General features: G+C 34.1%; 1 protein-coding gene across 1 annotated transcript; it reads right to left on the reverse strand.

Annotated features, from left to right (window-relative positions):
• Positions 1-10,328: 10,328 nt before the first annotated feature.
• LOC115304436 (olfactory receptor 6C76-like) lies at positions 10,329-11,264 on the reverse strand. Its single transcript, XM_029954602.1, has one exon. It carries the CDS (start codon positions 11,262-11,264, stop codon positions 10,329-10,331), a length of 936 nt encoding a protein of 311 aa, XP_029810462.1.
• Between the last annotated feature and the right edge of the window lie 7,037 nt (positions 11,265-18,301).

Below are 18,301 nucleotides of genomic sequence, written 5' to 3' on the forward strand. Positions count from 1 at the left end.
TATTCAACTGAATTTGAATTTCTTTGCTTTCATTTTTTCCTCTTCTTCTTAAATTGAGTTACATTTAATAATGGGGGGTACATAACTGAATGTCTGAAAAAATTCCACTTGAAATACTTCTGTCCATTAACTTAAAGTCAGTGCTTCATGAATGATTCCTAGAAGAAAAAGAAGAAAACATGAAAAAATCTCCCTGACATTGGTCTTGACATTGATTTTTTTAATATGACACAAAAGGCAAAAACAACAAAAGCAAAAATAAACAAATGGGACTATGCCAAATTAAAAAGCTTCTGCGTAGTAAAAGAAGAGATCACCAAAATGAAAAGAATGGGAGAAAATATTTGTAAACCATATATGTTATAAGGAATTAGTATCTGAAATATATAAAAAACTTATACAACTTAATAGAAAACAAAAAATTCAATTAAAAACAGGCAGAGGAAGGGTGCCTGGGTAGCTCAGTCAGTTAAGCATCTGACTTTTGATTTCAGTTCAGGTCTTGATCTCAGGGTCATGAGTTCAAGCCCTGCCTTGGCCTCAGGCAAGGTATGAAGCCTATTTAAAAAAAATTAAAAAATAAATACAGGTTTCTCCTGTTAGACCTATGAGTGCAAACATATGGTATCTGTCCTTCTCTGCCTGACTTATTTCACTTAGCATGACATCCTCGAGGTCTATCCACTTTGCTACACATAGCCAGATTTCATTCTTTCTCAATGCCATATAGTACTCTATTGTGTATATATATCACACCTTCTTTATCCATTTATCAGGTGATGGACATTTAGGCTCTTTCCATAGGGAGGGGAAGGGGGAAAGAGAGTTGGGGAGAGAGAAGGACACAAACCATGAGAGACTATTGAATACTGAAAACGAACCGAGGGCTGAAGGGGGAGGGGAAGGGGGAAAGGAGGTGATGGTCATGGAGGGGAGGCACTAGTGGGGAAAAGCACTGGCTGTTATATGGAACCAATTTGACAATAAACATTTAAAAATAAATAAAAACAAAAATAACCAAATTAGCAATCAAAACAAAACAAGCAGAGGAACTGAATGGAGATTTTTAAAAAGAAGAAGACCTACATATAGCCAACAGGTGCATAAAAAGGTGCTAAACAGTACCAATCCCAGGAAAATACAAATTAAAACTGCAGTTGGGTCACTTCATATTTGTTAGAATAGCTACTTTCAAAAAGATGAGAAATAACAAGTGTTGGAGAAGACATAGAGAAAAGAGAACACTTGTGCACTATTGGTGGGAATGTAAATTGGTGCAACCACTAAGGAAAAATATATGGAGGGTATTAAAAAACTAAAAATATAACTATTATATAACCTAGCATTTCTTCTTTGGGGTATTTGTTTGAAGAAAATGAAAACATTAGCTTGAAAAGACATCTGTACTTCCATATTTATTGTAGCATTATTTGTAATAGCCAAGACATAGTTATGACCTAAATGTCATTGTAGACATTTAGATGGATGAATGGATAAAGAAAATGTGATGTGATGTATGTATGTATGTATGTATCTGTCAACTATCTATCTAGGATGGAACATTATCCACGTAAAAAAGAATCTTGCCATTTGCAACAACATGGTTGGACCTTGAAGGCATTATGCTAAATAATAAGTCAGGCAAGAAAGACACATACAGTACGATCTCACGTATATGTGGGAATCTAAACTAGAAAACAAAACAATACAAACTCATAGATATAGAGAACAGGTTGGTGATTGCCAGGGGTAAGGGATGGGAGTGAGGGAGATGGGTCAAGGTGATCAAAAGGTACACACTCCCAGCTAGAAGAGAAATAAGTCCTGGGGATATAATGTATAGCATAGTGACTGTAGTAGCTGAGCCAACAACCATTGTAGCTAATGGTCCTATCCTCTGTCACAGTAGTAACAAGGAATCTGAAATGCAGACAGACAGGAGTGATATTTTTAGAAATGAGAAATTCTGAGAGAAGAAATAAGTCTGCATGTGAGGATCTCAAAGTGTGAGTCTGATAATCAGGTTCCTAGTCACACTTAGCATGTAGGTAACAAGAAGAAATATGGAGAGGACAACCTGTCATTCTGGGTCATTTGTCAATCCAAGAGGAAGAAACTGTTACTTTTGTGTAATTTCTTATTATTGTCTTTTCTTATTAATGTATTATTTATTTTAGCTGTAAATTAGGTGAAGAAATAAGAAAGCCATGATACCAGTAAACAAAATCTACACACAGTTAAAAATATCATTGTTGCCTTTTCCTTTTAGAGAAAAATGATTTTGTGGAATACAGAAACTATTTTTTAAACTATGTTATTTATTACATCATGTATTAATTTACTATTCCTACATTCCCTGCATTGTATTCTCCTATATTTTTAGTATGTATAAATCTCTTCTGAAAGATATAGAGAGGAAAACCTCTGAGATTGAAATATTTTCAAAAATTTTCTGAATATTTTAATACACTTTGATATTTTATGTTGCTTTTTTAAATTATTTCTTGTTTTGCATAATCATTTTTTACCCCTTCCCCATTAAAATTTTTATAATTGTGGAATCAAATCAGCTGTTCACCTGACAGAATATCTGTACATGAAGAATAACAAGTATTGGCAAATAGGTGGAGAAAAGCGAATGTTTGTGTACTGTTGGTGGGAATGCAGATTGGTGCATCACTATGGAAGACAGTATGAATGGTCCTCAAAAGTTAAAAACAGAAATACCATATGATCCAATAATTCTACTACTGAGTATTTACTCAAAGAAAACAAAAACATGATTTCAGAATGATATACAAACCACTGTGTTTACTGCTGCATTATTTTCATTGCCAAGATATAGAAGTAATTCAAGTGTTCATCAAAAGATGAATGGATAAAGAAGATTGGTGTACACACACACACACACACACACACACACACACACACACTGGAATATTACTCAGTGATAGAAAATAAAATCTTGCCATTTGTGACAAGATAGTTAGCGTAAGTAATATTATGCTAAGTGAATTAAATCAGACTGAGAAAGACCAATACCACATGATTCTGCTCATAGATGAAGTCTAACACACACGCACACACACATACACACACACACACACACACACACACACACACGAATAAGTAGAATGAAACCTATAAAGTATGTAGAACAAATTGATCATTACCCGAAGGAAAGTGGGTGGAGGATTGGGGGAAAATGAGTGAAGTGGAGAGGGAGAGACATAGATATAGACTTTCAGTTATAGAATGAATAAGTCATAGGAATAAAAGCGAAAGGAACATAGTTAATGATAATGTAATAGCTGTGTAACGGGACAGCTGGTAGCTATATTGGGGTGAACATAGCATAATCATAAACTTGTCAAATCACTATGTTATACACCTGAAACTAATGTAACATTGTATGTCAACATGCTCAAATAAAAAATTAATTAAATGTAATTAAAAATTTATAGAAATAAAAAATTATATATATAATTTATCTATAGCATATTTAAACATCTTTTTCTGACCTGTATGTATTGCCTATTTGACTCTTTTTTTGTAGTAAACAAACAGCACCTTAATACACGTTAACATCTTCTTTCACAAATAATATAGTGTCTTATAAAAATATATTCCCTAGGGCTCGTTCTATATCTCACACACCTCTGCTTTGAAGAAAGGCAAATAAAGTAATGTTAACTCTCTGTGAAGACATAAGTTTACCAAAAACTGTGAAAGAAAATTTTATCTATGTATCTATCTATCATCATCATCTATAATCTATCTATGATCTATCAACTATTTGTCATCTCTCTGTATGTGTTATAGGAAAACTAAATATTCCTGAGAAGAGAAATGCTCAAGGTTGTTCAATAAAATGGCATCAAGAAAGATCAAGAGAGTACTATTCTATTCAAGTTTTTATTTAAATTCCAGTTAATTGACATTGTGTGATATTACTTTCAGGTGCAGAATTTAGTGATTCATCGTTACATACAACAGCCAGTGCTCATCACCAGTGCCCTCCTTAATACCCATCCCCTTTTGAATCATCTTTCCACCCACCTTCCCTCTGGTAACCATCAGTTTGTTCTCTATAGTTTAGAGTCTGTTTCTTGGTTTGCCTCTCTTCCCCTCATCCCCCCATGTTCATTTGTTTTGTTTCTTAAATTCTACGTGAGTGTAATCTACGGTATTTGTCTTTCTCTTGCTGAATCTTTTGCTTAGCATAATACTCTTTAGCTCCATCCACATTATTGCAAATGACAAGTTTTCATTCTTTTTTATGGCTGAGTAATATTCATACACACACACACACACACACACACACACACACACACACACATATATATATATATATACACCACATCTTCCCTTTCCATTCATCAGTTGATGGACATTTGGGCTCTCTACATAATTTGGCTATAAACATCAGTGTTCATATGTATCAGATATATCATATATCTTTTTGAATTAATAATTTTATATCCTTAAGAAATCATTATTCTACAATAATGGACAAGCTTAAAAAAAGAGTACATATTATTGAGCATTTATAGATCTTTTTTATATTCTGACTTCTCCCTGCTAGTATACATCCAAAGTAACTATAATCCAGAAAGGTAGAATAGTTCAGTAACTAAACAATGGTTTTGAATCCTGGCTCAGCTCCCTGAAAACAGATTCTTTAAAATATGTGTATGAGACAGTTTTGTTGTTGGCTCTGCAATAGAAGTATTCCTCAGGGACTAACTTGATATAATTTTCCTTGACGCCCTAAGAGAGAATTATTGATCAGTGCCTTCAAAATTGTGTTAAAACCTGTGAGCTGGTCCTAAATAAAGTAATGGTGATGTCTCTGTAATTTAAATTCTCTTTCATTAATAAGGAATTAACAGATATGTCTGAATAAGAGGGAGATGTGGTTCCTTTTTTGTAGCACGGAGATCATGCTCCTTCGCTTTCTCCAATCTCTGAAAGTTCCTAAGTCTTTCCTTGTTTTTCATGGCCTTAATATATTTGAAGAGTGCTGATCAGTTATTTTGTAGAAAGTCTCCCAATTTTGTCTAATGTTTTCTCATGTTTCTGTTGAGGTCGTACATTTTTGTGGAGAATGCCATAGAGGTGCTGTGCCCTTCTCAGTGTATTGTATCAGGGAGCATATGATATCTACATCTTATTACTGATGTTGTTTGTTAACTTGGTTAAAGGGTGTCTTCCAGTTCTATCTACCATGAAGCTCTCATTTGAAATTATTAAGTATTTTGGTGGAGGTCCTTTGATATATGTTGCTGTGGTTGTAAATTGTGGCAGAAGGATAGCTTTCTATTATTTTATGATTACATTCCAGTCTTTTAGTAGGCCTGTGTTCTTTGGCCTTCATAAGTGTTTCTCATAAAAAATATTTTCCGTTGGCATATAGGGCTTTGTGTGAAGAATATTCTGGGATTATTTCAGAATAGTTACTCTCCCCTCTCCTTGCATGAGTCAGGGAGAGATCTTTCTTGGCTTTTCAGCTTGAGACACTGGTGGGATTAGTTGGAGGCAAAACCTAAACAAGTGTGGGGACACCTTTTCACAGCGATCTTCAGTATCTTCTAATTCTCATGGTGGTAAGGACTCACTCATCGGCAAGATGCCAAAATTACTATCAGTGGTCCTACCTAAATATGGTTCCAGCGACTTACGTTCCATGAACGTAGATCTCAACTGTGACTCTGAATTTTCCTGTCTCTTCAGATTTCAGTATGCCTTTTCTCTGCCATTTCACTTCCACAATGGTTAAAGGTCCAGCAAGTTGTTGACTTTGGTAAAGCAACAGTGATGACTTTCAAACTCTAAGTGATAGAGCTGAAACAGGAAGTCCATAGGATTTTCTATAAAGGTGTTTAGTTGTCTGCATAAATAAAATCAGTTTTGCTTCTTCCTATTAATATGACTGCTTTCTTACTCCTTTTATTTTACTTTATTACTCAAATTAGAATCTACAGTACAATGTTTAGTAGATGTAGCAAGAGTGACCATCTTGGACTTACCCATTTTCTTAAGATGAGCTCATTCAGACTTTCACAATGAAGTGAGATTCTTCTCTTTCTTGTTTCTTTTCTCTTCTTTCTTCTTCTTCTATTTTACTATATTATGGATGTCCTTTGATATTTGTCACTCATTAGATCTACTTGCTGAGAGTTTTTTTACACTGTAATATTAGTTTAAGTATACAATTTAATGATTCAATACTTATATACAACACCCAGTGCTCATCACAAGTACACTATAAAAGTTTTTATTAGATATGCATACTGACCATTTCAATTCTTCTTCTGCAACTATTAACTTGACCAAAATTAATTAAACTTCTTATTATATTGCTTGGTTTCTTTGCCATTTATTTTAAAATAATTACAACTTACTCATGCATGAGATTCGTTACCATATTTCCCTAAAATGTCTCTTTTCTGATGTTGCTCTTAAGATAATTTTAGTTCTATAGGATGAATGGGAAAGTATTCCCTACTCTAACATATTCTGGGAGAGCTGTGTATAATTATTACTATTGCTTCCTTAAATATTTTGTGGAAATCACTGGTGAATGTGGACTTCTCTTCATGGAATATTTCTTTTCTTTTTAAATGTTTATTTTTGAGAGAGAGACAGAGACAGAGACAGAGACAGAGACAGACAGACAGAGTATGAGCAGGGGAGGGACAGAGAGACAGGGAGATAGAATCTGAAGCAGGTTCCAGGCTCTGAGCTGTGAGCAGAGATCCTGACACAGAGCTCAAACTGCAAGATCATGACCTGAGCCAAAGTTGGAAGCTTTTGTGACTGAGCCACTCAGGTGCCCCATCTTTGTGGAATATTTCTTAATTATAAGTTCAATTTCTACAACAGATATAGGCCTATCATATCTTTTTTCCCCTTGGCTGACATTTTATTGTTCTTGTCTTTCAAGGGATTTTTCCATTTCATTTATTTTTTTGATTAATTAACTTAAATTTGTTCAAAATATCTCCATGTTATTTGTTCACTAAGAATATCTGATACTGATCTTCTCTGATACTGGTCATTTGTATCTTCTCTGTAGATTTCCTCTTCAATCTGCCTATAAATTTATCAATTTTGATGATTTCTTTAAAGAACTCTTATTTGGGTTTATTGATATTTTCTTTTTATTCTGTTTGTTATTTCACTGATCCCCATTGATCTTTATTATTCCCATTCATCTGGCTACTCTGATTTAAATTTTCTCCACTCATTTGATAGTTGATTGAAGTAAATACTGAGGTTATTGATCTGAGAACCTTCTTTTCTAATATTATGTCTGAAGTTTTTTTTTAAGTAATGCTTTAGCTGTACCCCACAAATTTTGTTCTAATTTTGTTTACATATGTTATTCAGTTTCCAAGTAATATTGGATTTTCCAGATATCTTTCCAATATTGATTTCCTAGTTAATTACACAGTGTTCAGTGAACATACTATGCATGACTTGAATATTATAAACTTATTATGACTTTGTTGTCACTCAGATTATGATCTATTATGACAAGTGTTTTGTGTAATACTGGAAAGAATATCTGTTGATATTGGATGGAATATTCTGAAAATGTCCATTTGGTCAGTTCCATTGATAAGGTTGGTCAAGCTTTCCAAATCCTTCAACCTTTTCTATCAGTTATTGAGTGTATAGAAACTTCTGACTATAATTGTGCATTTGAGTGCTGCAGTGTTAAATTCAGGTGCATTTGTCAAACTGTGGCTGATTTGCCTACTTAGACTCATTATGGAGATGAGCCTGGTAAAAATCGGTGAAATCATTCTGTGAAAATCAACTGGTTACATAGAGTTTCCAATGAAGTTCATTGTATGTTTCATTATTATTTGTAAATTATATCAGTAATGTTTATAATATGTCTGTGTATTTTTTTCTAGGAATTGGTTACCAACACACTAGTTCTCTCTGTCCATTTGCCTTGAAGGATCTGGACTGTATTCAGCACCACATTGATTGAGTTATATCTGCATCACTAGATGCAAAATAAGCATTTAGAATTATATAGGATCTCCAAAGCAACACTGGAAAAAATGAAAAGCTTTGTATAACAAGTAGAGAAATAAGAATATATCTGGAATAGCTGGATAATTCAGCTTTATGATGCCTAAGAAGAGAGGCCACTGTATTTTTTAATTCTAACTAAAGTTACTCTCAAATTGAGTAAACACTTTTTACAGGCAAATGCATGACATGTTTTTGTAGAGACATAATTGTAAATATCATACAGATGTTTTAGACATTCATGCTTTCAGACAGAAATAAATTTTCACCTTTTTTTGATTATGTGTAACCCAGTTTCTATAAACACTTATTAGAAGAATTCATTCTTTTTACAGTGAGAAAAGGGAACCTGAGCACTAAGAATTCAAATAAATAGTAGGAACAAATGTTCTGATGGTATGCTAAATGATTTCATGTGTTCATGCACTGCTTGAGGAAGAAGACAGACAAATATTAACTTCAGTTTTATTCTTATAAGTATAGAGCAATTATTAAAAACTTCTTCTAGGAAAGATTTATGTCAAGGTTTGGATAGTGCAAACAGGCTTAAATCCATACCCTCCAGTGTTGGCGAAAATTCTGAAAGAGAGATATATTTTTCTATTTTTCATTTTAAAATTATTATTATTTTTAATGTCTTTTTATTTTTGAGAGAGACAGAAAGACAGAGCACAAGCAGCGAAGAGCAGAGAGAGATGGAGACACAGAACTAAAGCAGCTTTCAGGCTCTGAGCTGTCATCACAGAGCCCTGATGTGTGGCTGGAACCCACAAATGGTAAGATCATGACCTGAGGCAAAGTTGGATGCTTAACATACTGAGGCACCCAGGTGCCCCTGTATTTTTCATTTTTTAAAGAATGAAACCATATGAACACTGGAAAACATTTTAGGGTACCATCATTGTGCTAGAAATTTTGAGAATTGCCTGAGAGAAATAAAACATATAGTTTGAATTAAAGAGAGAGACAGACAGAGAGAGAGAGAGAGACAGAGAGAGAGAGAGAAAGAGAGAGATCATTTGGATCATAGGAAACCAAAGGCATACCTGATTCTTTCTAAGAGATCCTCATATCAGCCCCTGGCTCAACATTAGCAAATTAAAAGAACATAATGGGCTGTGGAACAATCATCAGGGTAGTTCAGTGAAGATGTTTTGTGGTGAAAATATTGAGACCCTACTGAAATGGCAATGCCATACTTCTAGTAACTTTCAAATTTAGTCCAAAAAGGGATTTAACAAGATATAATATTACAGGATAAAATTCACAGTGAAGATGTAACACCTATGCCCCATAAGGCGTAGATCAACATTTATAATATCAAAACCCTAGGGATATGAGGAGAAATAAAAGCACACTCAAATATTGTATCATGTATCTTGAATGTATCATAGATAAGCTGCTATATAACGATCGCCACTTCAGATAGCTGTGAAATTAGGTGATTAACTAGTTGTTACTTAACCTTCTAATTTCTGTATAAGTCTAATTACATGAAACAGAAGTTGGTGTTTTGATTTTTTACTTTGCTTTTCTGTTTGGAGTGTCATTGCAACTACTATATTGTAAAGGATGGAAAATAACTGCATATGTTTAAAAAATACAAAACTTTATAAAGTAAAAAAAATAATAAAAAATAAATAAAAATAAAATTAAAAAAAAAAAAGCACACTCAAGGTAGTAGTCTTGACCTCACAGATGAAATTATTTGAATACTCATTGCATATGCACTGGGAGAAATAACTTTCTAGAATTGCTTAGGGGTGCCTGGGAGGCTCTGTCTGTTAAACATCCAACTCCTGACTTTGATTCAGGTCATGATCTCAAGGGTGTTGAGATTGAGACCCATGTCAGGCGGGAAGCCTGCTTGGGATTCTGCCTCTCCCACTCACTCTCTGCCTCTGTTCTACATGTGAGTGCATGCTCCCACAGGCCTGCACTCTTTTTTTCTCAAAAAAAAAAAAAAGAATTACTTGGAATTTTATTTAGCATTTGATTGGTGTTAAAGGGAAAGTTCTTCAGTGATTGTTAAAACTACATTCCAGGTTAGTTAAATGTTTTTCACATTTATTTGACATCAAATCACTCATCAGAAAATTTTCAGGGCATGTAAATGTAAGAAGATAGTTGAGTCATGTAAGGTCAAAATAGGATAAATGGAGAGCAAAAGCTGAAGGGAAGGAAGTTGAATATGGTAGTGGGTAGAGAAATATAACAAAGTTAATATTGTGTCAGTGATAAGATTCCATTTAAAGTTCAAGTCATGAATTTCTTCATGATTAAAATTTATTTGAGAAGCATTTATTGACTAAGTTCTTGAAGGACTGCCTTACCTGCTGGTTCCTTAGGGAGTAAATAAAAGGATTTAGCACTGGGGCAACAGAAGTATTGAGCACTGCTATACCCTTGGTCAAAGCCACTCCTTCTTTTGCTGAAGTTTTGATGTACATGAAAATGCAACTTCCATAAGAAACGGAAACAACAATCATGTGTGAGGAACAAGTGGAAAAGGCCTTTTTCCTTTGCTCAGCCGAGGGGAGTCTCAGAATTGTTTTAAGGATGAATACATAGGAAAGAATTACTAATATTAAGGTCACCATGAGTGTGAATACTGCTAGGATGAATCCCAGGAGCTCTAGGAGTGCTGTGTCTGTGCAGGAGATCAACAGCATAGGCGAAGAGTCACAGGTGAAATGGTCAATGACGTTGGAGTCACAGAAATCCAGTTGAAGCCCCATCATGACAGGTGGAAAGATAATGAGAAATCCGGCCAGCCAAGAGCTAATTACAAGCTGGTTGCAAATTCTGCTGCTCATTATTGTTGTGTAATGCAATGGCTTACAGATAGCTATGTACCGATCATAAGACATTGCAGTCAAAAGAAAAAATTCTGTCGAGCCAAGGAGTATGAGGAAAAACACTTGAGCCATGCAAGAATTGTAGGAAATCGTCATATCCCCTGTTATAATGCTGGCCAGAAATCTAGGAATGCAAACTGTTGTGAACGAGATTTCTAGAAAAGAGAAATTCCTAAGGAAGAAATACATGGGAGTCTTAAGGTGAGGATCTATCAGGGTGAGGGTGATAATTGTCAAGTTTCCAGTTATACTCAGTATATATGTGAAAAATAGAAATAGAAAAATCAAAACATTTAGCTTCGGATCATTTGTTAATCCCAGAAGAATGAACTCTGTTACAGGTGTTTGGTTTTTCATTTCTTACTGCTGACTTCTCTTATGTCTATAAATGCAAACAAGGAACAATGATTTTTGTGAGTCCAAGATAATTTTTTTATCACTTCTGCTGGTTTAAGAAATATATAAGACATGTAACAGACCAATACATTACCACCAGATTGTACTAAATTCTGAAAATCTATATGAGTATCTTCTCTAGTATCTTCTTTGTAGATCGCTAGCCATTTGATATTGACTGAGTCACTTGGCATCTCTAACAAGCACATCAGTATATGAAAAAATTCTTAATTGTGTTCTGTTTTCTTTTAAAGCCTTTATCATGTGTCTATGAAAGTGATAAAACTTATTTTACTTCTATGAAAATATTTATCTCAGGAGCACATGTTCTGGTGATTTTTCTCAAAAGAAAACAACTGGTTTGCTTTTTTAAATAGTTTCTATGATTTTTTTCAAGCTGTCTCATGTCAGTCCTGCCTATCCAGAGAATTAACAGCTTAACAATAAATTTAAAAAAATTATAGCATCTTAAACAAAGTAAGAATTAAACATTTCCCTTTCTGAGTTAAATAATAATCTATTACTTTTTAGAAGATATTCAAACAAGCAAACTTAAGTGATGTAAGTTATAAATTGATTAGAAAATGGAAAAAATAGATGAGGTTAGAAATGAAAAATATACTTACTGTTCTATAATCTCACGTGGTAACAATTTAAGTGCTCAAATACGTATGTCTATTGCCTCACTTTAATTGAGGGTCAGTGTTTGAGGCTTCACTTTTGGAGCATTTTATAGACTTCATAGTTTGTTTCTGCCTTTAATTTTATGATGCAAGAACATATTTCTGTAGCATGTAGGTGGAATTTTTCAGGATGATCCTGGTCACATAGAGTGAAATGGAACATCTTGAAGAATAAATTCAGGAGAAAGTTTATTCCTAAAGTCAGGGAGGCCCTGACAGAAAGTTGATGCCACCCCAGTTGCGGGTAGAAGGTGCAGACAAAGTATTCAGGAGGTTCTACAACAGGTGATCTAGAAAAGAGTTGGTGACACACATGGTGGAACTAGCTCTCTGCGCAGTCCCACGTAGTCAGTCCGAGTTTAATCTGGAAGACCGAGACTCAAGTGGTATTGCAAAAATTGTTCAGTGGGTAGTAGTGTCTCTGGCACTACCCCACTGTTTAGGAGTAGAGCTAGGGAGGAGGAGAAGGGAGAGGCCAGCAGCAAAACGGACCCCTGCTCCAAGCGTCTACCTGGTTACACAGCAGAGCTAGAGACTAAACTTTCCTGGAATGTGGGTAATAAGACTCTCAAAGTAAACAAAACGTAGTGACAGTGAAACAGGCAAATAGAGGTGACAAAGTTGTCCATTCTGCTGGCTAATTAAGTAAAGCTCCTTGTTTGTAAGAAGGAAAGGCTCAAACCACGTTTGAGAGTCAAGATATAACAGCTGTAGGAAAGAGGTGAGCTGAATGGGCATGCGTAAGAATTTGAGGGACAGAAAATCTTTGAAATGTAAGAAACTATCTTAAATTGCACAATCCAAGACCACACATTTAGTATCCTTTGTTTTCCAAAATTTCCCTAAAAAAACAATATCCTTCCTAACTCTAGATCCTAGGAAGACCTACTAATATAACATTGACCCGGCTCCCAGTAACTTTCATAAAATAAACATGGGTTGTCATTTTAAAATGTTTTTCTTACCTTCTTGTGGTTTTCTAACCATTGTTACTAAAGCAAACAGATATCTTTTTTTTTTCCTGAAAAAAGTCACAAGAGATCCCTTTGGTATGGTGTTGAAATATAATTTAAAAAATAAGTCATCTTTATTGATGTTAAAAAAATAGTCACAGGGGATTCTTGCAGGAAAACAATTAAAATGTCTCTGGAGAGAGATGTTCCTAATGAATGTACCCTGCAGTATAGTTGAAGAAGTTTAATCAGGTATCCTTGGGAAATGAGTTTACAGAAAACCATATCATATCAGAGGGATATGTAAGTGCAAAGAATAGCAGTGAGATAAAAGCAGTCTTAGAAGTGTTTTGAATTTCATATTGTCAGTGATATTTTATTTTGGCCTGAGGTAAATGTCTGTTGAGACACTATAATCCTATTACATGAAGACATGTGAAGAAGCAGAAAACAGCAAGAATAATGTGCCACCAGGACACATGTGCTATTCAAATATTTCATTAATAAAATATATTTAGAATAAACAAACTATTGGGACTATTGGGACTATACCACAGTGAAAGAAACCATCAACAAAATGAAAATGCAGCCACTTGAATGGTAGAAGAAATTTGCAAGTGATATATCTAATAAGCGGTAATACCCAAAATATATAAAGAAATTATACAACGTCTACATCTACAAAAGAACAAGGAATCTGAATAAAAAATGAGTAGGAGATCTGAATAGTCACTTCTCCAAAGAAGATATAGAGATGTCAGGAGACACACAGAAAGTGCTCAACATCATTAATCATAAGGGAAATGAAAATCAAAACCACAATATAGTATCATCTTACAACTGTCAGAATAACTAGAATAAAAAAGGCAAGAAATAACAAGTGTTGGTGAGAATGCAGTAAAAAAGGGAACCTTTATGCACTGTTGGTGGGAATGTAAATTGTTGCAGCCACTGTGGAAAGCAGCATAGAGGTTGTCAAAAATTTTTAAATAAAAAATAGCATATTCAGTAATCTTCAGAAAGATATATGCACCTCTACACTTACTGCAGCATTATTTACATTCTCCAAGATATGGAAGCAACCCAGTGTCCTTTGATAGATAAATGGATAAAAATGATGTGGTATATATGTAATGGAATACTGCTCAGCCTATGAAAGAATGAGATCTTGCCATCTGCAACAACATGGATGGACTTAGAGGTTATTATGATAAGTGAAATAAGTCAGAGAAAGACAAATACCATATGATTTTACTTATATGTAAAATCTAACAAACAAAATCAAACAAAAAAAATGAACAAATAAAAAAATAGACCCTTAAATGCAGAGAAGCTAATTGGTGCCAAGGGGAAGGTGAATGGGGGAATGTGTGAAATAGGTAAAAGGGATTAAGAGGTACAAAGCCCCAGTTATAAAATTATAAGTCAAGGAAATGAAAAGTACAGCCTATGGATTATAGTCAACATTATTGTGATAATGTTGTATGTATAGTACTTATTATGGTGAACACTGAGCAATGTAAAGAATTTTTTAATCACTACATTGTACACCTGAAACTAATATAACATTGAATGTTACTTCTGCTTCAATGAAAAAAATAAATAGACTTATTCTTTGTGATGGAGAATCAAAAAATCAGCATATAACTAAACAGAAAGCTATGAAATCCTCATGTGTTAGATGGCTCAATATTTTTAAGGTGTCAATATTTAACAAATGTATTGATAGAGTCAACAAAATTCCAATCCAGATATCATCAGAGTTTTTTTGGATACATTTTTTTTAATTTAAGACAGTTTTAGAGTTACGGAAAAATTGTAAAGTTAGAACAGAGAATTAGGACTTATCTCTAACACAGTTTCTCCCATTATTAACATGATAATATCATATAGTTATCACAATGAATGAACTGATACATTATTAATATATTACTGGATTAACACATTTTTATTAGGTAAAGAATATACTTTATTTAGATTTCCTTGATTTTTACCTAATATATAGTTTCCATTCCTGGATCTTTTTGAAGATACTACAGTACTTTGATCATCTTTAGGCTTCTTTTGGCTGTAACAATCTCAGAATTCTAATGGTCTTGAGAGTTCTGAGATTCTGATCAAGTGTTTTGATCAATTGGGATTTATATGATGTTAGTCTTGGATGAACTTAGGGTTATGTGTTTTGGGAAGGAAGACCATTGAGTTAAACACCATTTTCATCACATCCATATCGTGGGTTCATACTATCAGCGTGATTTATCACTGTTAGTGTGAACTTTGATCACCTGAATGAGGTACGGAGAGGTTCCTCACTGTAAGGTTGCTCTCCCACCTACCCTCCACTTTCCACATTGTACTCTGTGGAAGGAAGTCATCATGTGCAGCTGACACTGCACTTTTGGGAATTACACTCTGCCTAGAAGATGGAGTAAATTATTTGGGATTCCTCCATGTGGAAAATTTGTGTATTCTTTCCCATTTATCAATGTATTCAATTATTTATTTATGTCAGTATGGACTCACGGAAATGTTTTGTACTTCCAGTTCTATTCAATACTAATTTATTTTGTTGCTAAATTTTTCTGGCTTTGACCATTGGGAGGCCTTTCAAGTTGGCAACTATTTCTTTTGACATCCATCTATCATAGTTGTTTTTAAAAAATCGCTTCCTTATTTTCTTGTACTATAAGATGCTTCAGGAGCATCTATTATATTCCTTACCACAGCCCTATAATCACACATTCCTGCAATAAAATCCAGTTACTTTCATTGGAGAATAGTTTTAGAAACCAAGATGTGGGCTCTAGCTGTGCTGATTACTATCATAGTATCATTGTTTCTCGACTCTAAGAGGACAGAACCAGGAAATACGTGTGATCCTAATTACCTGTGTATAAATACATATGTATAAGTATTACTATATGTAACTTTCTTTCTCTTCTTCTCTGTAATCTCCTACTCCCAAAAGTGAGAATCTGGCTCTACCACCCACCATCCATTTACTTATTGTTCAAGTTTTATGGTAGGTCTATGATCCATTTTGAGTTAATTATGTGAAAGGTCTGTGTCTAGATTTATTTTTTTATATGGATGTCCAATTCTACCAGTACCACTTGTGGAAAAGATGAACTTTTCTCAACTGAATTGCTTTTGTTCTTTTGACAAAAATCAAAACTGTATGTGTGTTGTTTTATTTCTGGAATCTCTATTCTGTTTCACTGATCTTTACATATATTCTTTTTTCAATACTATGCAGTCTTCATTAATTTTGATCTTTATGGATATTCTTCTGACAGTGTCATGCTGTCCTCATTAACTTATCCTTATAGTGAGTGTACATATTTTATTTTCAATTATTTTTTCTTCAGTGTCCCTCTTTTCTTTGTGTAGAATAGGGTTTATGATCTATATAATTTTCCTTTGATGTAAGAACTTTTGAAAAACTTCTTGCAGATCAGGCTGATGATAATGAATTCATTCAGTTTATGTTTGTCTGACAAAGTCTTATTTCTCTCTCACTTTTGAAGTATAATTTAACTGTGTATAGTTAGTGCTTTTTCTCTTTAAATGCTTTATCTATTTCTCTCCATTCTCCTCTTAACTTGCATATTTTCTGATTAAAAATGTGTTCTAATTTTAGCCTTGTTCTTCTCTAGATAAACTGTATTTTTCTTCCTTCTGGGTTATGTCAAGAGTTTCTTTCTATTTCCTGCATTTAAATATAATATGATTGTTGAAATTTTTTTTATTTGTCCTGGTTGGTGTTCTCTTAATTTTCTATTATCTATATCTTTGTTTCTGTCTTTAATTTTGGAAAGTTCTACAGATAGCCACTATTTCATCAAATATTTCTTTTTTTCTCATTTCTCTTCTCTTTCTGGTATTTCAGTTATGCCTATGTTATGGGTTTTTGGATTGTCCCATATTCTTGGATGCTGTGCTCTGTTAATTTTTTTATTCTTTTTTCTCTTTGCATTTTGGTTTGGTAACTTTTCATTGAGCTGTCTTCAAAAATCACTGATACTTTCCTCTGCCTTATTCAATCCACTAATGTGCCTATCAAAGGCATTCTTCATTTCAGTTACAGTGTTTTTGATTCCTGGCATTTCCTTTGATTCTTGTAGTTTTCATTTCTTCACTTAATTTTGTCATCTGTCATTGCATACTTTCTACTTCTTCTTTTAGAGCTCTTACTATATTAATTGTAGTTATTTTCAGCTCCTTGCTAGGTATCTTTAACATCTGTGGTGTATCCACTCGGATTCTGTGATTTGCTTTATGTCTCAGATGGTAGGGCTTTTTTGTCTGTTTTGTTTTTATTTTTTTTTCCTTTGTCATGTATTGTAATTTTTTTGTCATTGAAATGTAAACCGATGTAAATAGGCCATTAGTATGAAGATTTAGTATAGTCTTGCTAGGATAATTTTGCTGTGATGTGTTTACTATTTGCTATGGCTGAAGCTGTAGGTTGAAGAAGTTTTCATATCTTTTAGTTTTTTGCTTATGTCTCCCCGCTTGATTTCAGACTTCTGTTAAGTATTCTTTCCAAGAACAAGAAGAGCACCACAGCTGTAATCCACTGGTACTGCATTGTACATTGTGTGGTCATAGCTGTGGCAACAGGATAGTGTTCTCTAATCTTATGATTACACTTTGGTATCTTAGGCCTGTGTCTCTAAACTGTGATTTTTCTTGGCTGTTTCTCCAGTGGTATAATTGTTCCAAATACTCACCTTTGAGTTGAGACATGAAGTTTAGAGAAGATTGAACTGTGAGTAATGTGCTTTGTCCAGGTTGGATAAGGATATAGTAAAGTTCATTGAAAAGTAGGTATTTATAATGGAAAACAATTTTTGTGTATTTTAAAATGGTTACTTTCTCAGGCACCTGGGTGGCTCAGTCAGTCAAGTATATGACCTCAGTTCAGGTCATGATGATCTCACAGCTCATGAGTTCAAGCCCATTATCGGGCTCTGTACTGACAGCTAGGAGTCCGGGAGCATGCTTCAGATTCTGTGTCTCCTTCTTTCTCTCTGCCCCTCCCTTGATCACACTCTGTTTCTGTCTCTCTCCAAAAAATAAATAAACATTAAAAAAATTAATTGGTTACTGTTCTTTTAGCATGAAGGGATTTTCTTTGTTTCCCCCCAAGAACCCCTGGAGGTAACTTCCATGAAAGTGTCAGGTCATTCTGAGTTCTTTGTCTAATTCTAGTTTACACTGGACCCCTAGCAATTTGTAAAACTAACCATTTAAGAATTCCTATTTTATGGCTCCAGCAGTTATGTTCCAGGTAAGCAGATCTTAGCCATGACTCTGAATTTGTTTCTCTTTTCAGTTTGCAGGGAGGTAGTTTATCCTG

This window comes from Suricata suricatta, chromosome 10, assembly GCF_006229205.1.
Source record: "Suricata suricatta isolate VVHF042 chromosome 10, meerkat_22Aug2017_6uvM2_HiC, whole genome shotgun sequence".
Classification (NCBI taxonomy): Eukaryota; Metazoa; Chordata; class Mammalia; order Carnivora; family Herpestidae; genus Suricata; species Suricata suricatta.